The sequence below is a fragment of the Pelmatolapia mariae genome, linkage group LG1 (genome assembly GCF_036321145.2).
Source record: "Pelmatolapia mariae isolate MD_Pm_ZW linkage group LG1, Pm_UMD_F_2, whole genome shotgun sequence".
Lineage (NCBI taxonomy): Eukaryota > Metazoa > Chordata > Actinopteri > Cichliformes > Cichlidae > Pelmatolapia > Pelmatolapia mariae.
This window is the reverse complement of record NC_086227.1, coordinates 24547249-24554690: the sequence shown is the minus strand read 5'-3', so window position 1 is coordinate 24554690 and position 7442 is coordinate 24547249. Positions and strand designations below refer to the sequence as shown.

General features: G+C 39.5%; 1 protein-coding gene across 1 annotated transcript in view; it reads left to right on the top strand.

Moving 5' to 3' along the window:
• The first annotated feature begins 3824 nt into the window (after positions 1-3824).
• Positions 3825-7442, top strand: part of mafa (MAF bZIP transcription factor a) — a 67814-nt gene continuing 64196 nt past the window's right edge. Inside the window, exon 1 of the mRNA XM_063476958.1 lies at positions 3825-5260. Within this exon, the coding sequence (XP_063333028.1) occupies positions 4293-5260 (968 nt within the window). The 5' untranslated portion in view covers positions 3825-4292. The remainder of the gene's footprint in view (positions 5261-7442) is intronic.

Here is a 7442-nt window from a genome sequence, read left to right as displayed (position 1 = left end):
TGACCTTATTTTGTCTTCTCTGTCCTCTATCACACCCTTCTCTGCCTCACCCTTCTTCTGACTAATGGATTAAAGTAATTGTGACATGGCTGTGCCCACATTCTGTTGGTAGGGTGAAAATTGATATTCCGGCTTTGTTGCTGTCACTAAACTGTTGATGAAACTGCATTACAGCAGTGCAATACCAGCTCATCTCGTTAGTAAAGATGTAAAGCATGGGTTGCCTTTCTGTCTTCTTCATTTTACAGTTAAAAGTAATGCTCAGAATGCTATGTTTTATTTGGTTTCTTGTTTGGTAAAGCCACACTAAACTTTTTTTTTTTAGCTAAATTGCCTGTATGGTTGCAGGCTCTATCGGCTTCCAGGTATTTGAGTGCCAACATGGATACAGTAACAGTCTCTGGTTAGCCCTGCCTGAAACTGAGGAACCCCCTCCCACCACACACAAAGTCTAACAGATACAAAAGACAACTTACTGACCTCTGATCTTCCCACTCAGTTGCCTCTAGAGCTAACCAGAATGAGAGAAGTTCAGACAGATAACAGCAAAAGACCAACCTAAAAGACAGAATTCATGTTAATGCTAAAATTCTCTTCTAAGGTTTAACAACTACTGACTATATACTTTGTAAAAAATAAGTGTCAAATAAGTGTCACCATAGACAAGGAGTCACACAACAGATGTGTGTAGAAGTAATGGAGAAGTAAATTTGAGTCCTTATCTTATCAAAGCCATTTTTAATATTCTAGATATGTTGACGTAATATTCTTCCTTTGAACCAACATAAAAATATTAAAGTCACCAGTCTGTTGTCTAAAATCGAACAAGTGGACATAAAGCAGATATTGCTAATTATCGTAAATGTCATCTTGTTTTGTTTACGATGTATAATTGCACTATTATTCCTGTTTCCGTGCATTGCGGGCATTTCCTAATGCTAATCTGAGGTCAGAAGATCAAATTAGAACATGACCAACACCCTAGATTGATCATAAACCATTACAGACCGAAACTACAAATCACGTTGTTTTGTTTCTTGTTTGTTTCTTGTTTGGTTTTTAAACAGTACACTGTAAACAACTACACAGTGTTTAATGCATCACAATTGACGGTTTACATGATGCATTTTAGATTAGCAAATTTAACATAGTCAAAGCAAATGAATTGATAATATTTAAGTGGAGCCATAATTCAGTGTTTAACACATTCACCTAACCTGTGAAAGATCCCCAACTCAAGAGTGGGAAGGGACACAAATCCCAGAGAGAGTTATGCCAGGAAGGGCAAAAATCCATGCCAAATCAAATATGTGGATTCATCCCTTGTGGCAACTCAAAATGAAAATGTGTGTTAATTAAATAAAATGAGTGAAATAGGTGACACACAAAGTGAGTATATACACAAATAACCTTCTTAATTCGTGTCTCACAATTCTTAAGTTTGGAAAGCCAATGAACACATTGAACATTAATGACTACAGCATTCTAACAAGCTGCACTCTTCGGTTTCATGTGGCTGCTGTGGTTTCAAAAATCCTCCAGGTTTTTTTTTTTCAAATTGCTGAAAAGCCTGAGCGAAAAAATGAGGTGACCTATTTAATGAGGCTGGATGGTTTCATATCTTTATAAGTCAACCTTGCGTTGCTGTTCCATCTCATCCCATGAACTTCTGTCTTTCCGGTTTGATAAGTTGTCTTCACAGCATATACTGATCTCTCTCCATGTAGATCTCTCACAGCTCTGCATCATCAATAACTTCAAAGGCACAAAAGCAGCTAAATTAGGTTCGCCACTTTCTTCTGTCATGACTAATGAGCTTTCCCTTCGTTTGTATATTAGTCTCAGTCCGCTGTGGCCGCACCCCAGGGAACAGGCCACTGCTGTGCCTTCCTGTGAACAGGTAAGCCCAAACAGATGACAAGGCAACAGAATGGAAATAAAAACAATAGGGTTTTGTTTGAATTTTATTTGAGCCATATGTAGCGTTCCATTACCATACAAATGGATACATCCACTTACCCTTTAATAAAACATTCAGTAACAGTAATGATGATGTTTTTACACAAAACACAGCCTTATAAAAAAACCTTTTATTCTGCATTTATTCTAATTTATTCAACAAGTAATAAAGTATTTGAAAGTCTGTTGTTTTACCAAATTCATAATATATAACTAGTATTTCTCCCACTGCATTTAATGATTGGAAAATCAGAATCAGAATACTTTAATAATCCCCGTAATGTTATGTCAACAAAACATAAAGACATAACCTGAACTATAGTTTTGGGCAGCCATAGCCAAGTGTTGAACTCCCCGTGGTTGTAACATATCTGGTTTATTGTCAAGATCATCTTCCACAGCTTTTGGCAGAATGGACATGACTGAGTTGAACTATCATTAAATAGGACGCATACAAAAATCTAAAAATATACATCATTGCAAAGATGAGATCATACACTTGGAGAGAGAGGCTATGATTATAGGCTTTTGTCACAGGAAAGAAATGGTGATTTGTCAGCACCATGTCAAAATAGGCCACAAAAGAAATCAACACTCTTGTGGCCAGTAAGACAGGGCCACAGTGTGGCTTACATCACTATTTTCCCTAACAAACTGCTTTATTTTTTTTAAGTGAGCTGCTATTAGTCATTAGTTAATTGCATTTTGCCTATACATTAATAGGAGACTTCAACTATACACTGTATACAAACCTTACTATTTATTCTGATTTTAAAAAGTCATGCTGTGTCCACTGGGGTAAAGAAACTATAACCACCTAACTAGACAGGACTTACAGTGGAAGCTGGATTACCAAGACTGACTCATATTAGTGCTGTACACAAGTCAATTAAATGTAGGAGACCTCTGAACTGAGATAAAGAGCAATGTACGAGAGAGTACTCAGATAAAGTGAGTTTTATGGCTTTCACAGAATATCAGTTTGCACTGAGCAGCGGGTTCACTCACATCCACTTCCTCTGATATGACTTCTTCCATAAAATACAAAATTGACTTTCTTATGTAAGTTGTTTGAAATTCAGTCGGGGTACCGTGTCTTTTTCCTACTGAAATGAAGAAAACAACGACACTCGGACTGTGTACATGTGTTTGTGTTTTGCAAACAGTATACGTTTCACTCAACTTTCAACTCTTCGAAAATTGTGTGGACTGGATGGGGAGGGGAATCCCTTTCACTAGCATGCCCAAAAGGTGGCAGTGTTGAGTTTTATAATGGTGTGCGAAAACATGACAACCTCTTCAATCCGCCTTTCATATTTTTTTTTCCTTTTTTTGTCAAGTTACCGCGCAGCTTCTTACATGCCACTTTTGTTTTATATTGAGTTGATAAAACATAGTTTCTAGATTTTAATTGCGCTGTACATTCAGACAAATATCAGACATTGCCATTGGGAAGTGGACGGGTTTTTTTCAGGTAATGTTCGCAAGATTAAGACTTATGTCTTAAAATGTATAACCAGTTTATGCTATAGGGTTACGCGAACTATATAAGGTCTGTTTTATGATTGCTTTCTCTCTTTTTTTTCTATATGTCAAGCATTACAACTCCGTTTATTATTAATTTAGAGCATGCATGCTCTGCTTCGTTCCACTTACAACTCATACTTCGAAAAAATAAATAAATAAATAAATAAATAAATAAATAAATAAAATGAAATCGAAATTACGATAAAAAGAACAAAGGGATCTATGCCCCGACTGACAGTCAGCTGGTGTCCATTGACGGTAGATAAAAGTTTTGTTTCTCTAGGCTACTAATATGTTAATTAGCTGTTAGAGTGTGCGACCCTATTGGCTCGTCGTCCGAGTCAATTTCCCATTTCCAGCCTGACGTCAGAGCGGCTACAATGCTTAAACTCATCTGCTGTGTGATCCCACTAAAAAATCGCCCCACCAGACAGCGGCTTAGAACGTGCAAGTGAGCTTTTACTCCCTGACTTTCGGTGTGTTTCCCTCTCCGCGTGCGCAATGTATTCATGAAGACACCGTAAAGTGTTAAATGTTTGAAATCCAAAACCGCCGAATTTCACATGCTGAAAAAGGACTCCGCTACTCGTACGCGCGGCACTGGTGTGTCAGTGCAATAGACTCTGCAAAGAAACTCTACTCTCACACGCCTGCAAGTCCGTGGCTGCAAAAAGGACGCCGAAAACCTAATTTTTTTTCAGTTTCAAGACAAACGCGTAAAAATCAAACTGGCTCACGTTCTTCCCAACCAACCCAGTTTGACAGCTGCTCTTCACCCCGTTTGGAGGACTGTCAGCAGCAAGAGGATGGCATCAGAGCTGGCAATGAGCAACTCCGACCTGCCCACCAGTCCCCTGGCCATGGAATATGTTAATGACTTCGATCTGATGAAGTTTGAAGTGAAAAAGGAGCCGGTGGAGCCCGATCGCAACATCAGCCAGTGCAGTCGCCTTATCGCCGGGGGATCCTTGTCTTCCACCCCGATGAGCACGCCTTGCAGCTCGGTGCCCCCTTCCCCAAGCTTCTCGGCGCCCAGTCCGGGCTCGGGGAGTGAGCAGAAGACACACATTGAGGATTTCTACTGGATGTCCGGTTATCAACAGCAGCTGAATCCAGAGGCGCTGGGCTTCAGCCCCGAAGACGCGGTCGAGGCGCTGATCAACAGCAGTCACCAGCTCCAGTCTTTCGATGGCTATGCCAGGGGCCAGCAGTTTGCTGGCGCAGCCGGAGCAGGAAGCACCATGGCCGGGGAAGAGATGGGTTCCGCCGCGGCGGTGGTGTCGGCAGTAATTGCTGCGGCAGCCGCTCAGAACGGAGCGCAACACCACCACCACCACCATCACCACCACAGCAGCAGCCACCATCAGGCACCGGGCGTCCAGTCCAACGGCACTTCTGGGACAAATCACCCACACATGCGCTTGGAGGAGCGGTTCACAGACGAGCAGCTGGTGACCATGTCAGTGCGGGAGCTCAACCGGCAGCTACGGGGGGTCAGCAAAGAAGAGGTGATCAGATTGAAACAGAAGAGGAGGACCCTAAAGAACAGAGGCTACGCTCAGTCCTGCCGGTTCAAGCGAGTTCAGCAGCGGCACGTCCTGGAGGGAGAGAAGACACAACTCATGCAGCAGGTCGAGCACCTAAAGCAAGAGATCTCCAGGCTGGTCCGGGAGAGGGACGCGTACAAAGAAAAGTATGAGAAGCTCATCAGCAACGGCTTCAGAGAAAATGGATCCAGCAGTGACAACAACCCTTCATCTCCGGAGTTTTTCATGTGAGTTTCGACATTATCGCGAAATAAAACTATATCAGATGAATAACTCACCCCGCGTAAAAAGTTTTCATTCTGAAACTTTTTTTTTATTATTTACTTGACGCAAATCCCACTATATGCCTAGATCAAGAACTAATTTATCAACTTTTTGATTTTTTTTATTACATTTATTTTTTGAAAACAAGTTCCCTCCATTCTATCACTGCTGTAGATTTGGAGGGCTTTGTTATCCGCATTTTTTTTTTTAATCTAGAAGAGGCGTATTGAGAAAACTTTCTACTTTTTGCTATCATACTCAGTATATTACACATAGTTTGTCTGTCAAGATTTTTTTCATCTCTGTTCATTAGATTTGCAGTGTTTGATATTTGAAAGTTGATCCAACTTTATGCCGCAGTATACCAAGTGTGCATGCAAGCACTAAGTATACTCCTTTGAAGTTCATCAACTTGGCCCTTTTTCATCATTTTACTTTTGATTCAGTGTACAGATTCTTATCAAAAGTGCATCCATCGACAGTATGTTTTTCCTTTTTTTTTCTTTCTTTCTCCTTTTTTATTTTTCAATTTTTATTTTTTTGTCTGCCAAACTTGGAGGATTGCGAGCCTGCCGTTTGACGCCACCTCATCTCATGCGTTTGCTTGTTATTGTGTGGAGCAACAAAAGACTGTATCCATTACAAACTCTTCATTGTTTTAAAGAGATGTGTTATTGAACTGCCCTGCATGCTGGACATGTATGGTTTTTCTTTCTATGCTTGAAGATGTCCTTTTTTGTCGGATGACTCCAGCATGGCACTCATACTTCATTTAGGCCTCCTCACTTTTTTGGGACAGAGACAAAAAAGTGACAGGACTTCCCACCCCCTGTAGTGGTGCATTTCAGCTGTGTTGAAGTGCACCACCATCGGCTGTCATAAGACTGCAGTGAATGCGCTGGCATTCCTGGTGGAAGTTTGTCGGCGGGGACCCTGGTGCGAGGGGAAAAAGAAAAGACTTCAGTATGAAGGAAATTACCAGTCAATTTCCTGGAAGTTTAGTCTGTTGCTAAGCCTATGTTGTTATTTAAATATATTCCATTGTGCATTTGTCATCATTTGAATAATTTTTAAAGCGTAATTTAAAGACAAAGTTTTATAATCTATGATGCAAAAGATATCATGTGCTACAGCTTATGTCATATAGATTTCTAGGATAATTAATAATAAGATTGCTGCCCAAAACTATTTTTAACACTGATTAAGAGAAATTGGCCCGGCTCCAATTTATACAGTGAGCAGTATTGTGCAGTGCATAAAACAGCGCTTTTGCAGCATGTGCTATAAACCGAAGTGTGAGAGATCTGGTGTCCGACACACATTTTATTATTATATTTTAAATAACTATATTAAGAAAAAGTATATTTGGAGAAGACAATTCTCACAACCGGAGTCTAAGTAAATTACTGTGCTTTTGAAAATGTGTTTCTTGATTGAACTGACTTATTCTGAACAGAAATGCACTAAAAAATGTCATGTGGAAAATTAGCTTTCCATCTCCCAAGAAGATAGATCTGACATTCGTTTACGACTTAGTCGTACCATTTGGAGATATTAGCATCAAATCAGGGTATACTGTTGTTTTCTCTTAAATAAACGTAAAAATTTGCAAAGCAATAAGTAATTATTCTAATCTATAATGTCCGGACATTATTAGATCGTCAGGGAGTGTCACCCTGCATGTATAAAAGGGGGGAGTACCATTCGCCAATAAATTTTGAAAATATGTTAATTAATCTTTCATCTTACATATAGTATATATATATACATATATATATATATATTTTGCTGTGCAAAATTATTTCATTCACTAACCATATGTGATGTTCATATGTGCTCGTTTCTCATTTCATACAATTAAATGATATGCAATAAATGTATGTAATTGTCTTCAATAAGTTTCTCACTTTTCTTTTGAGTTGTCCTGATACTCTTTGTTGTTTGTGAGTGAAACACACAGAAATGAAACTAGAAAACATGTCATCTCCATATTACTGCCCCACATTTTAACACTGCTTATAGGGGTCTTGTTACCCTCTTTTTAAGGCGTTTCTGCCAGAATTAATTTAGTAAGAGCTTCTTAGATCATTTTGGAAGAACAGGAATGAGTTGAACATTTAAGGAAAGCAATACATGCTAGCAGTG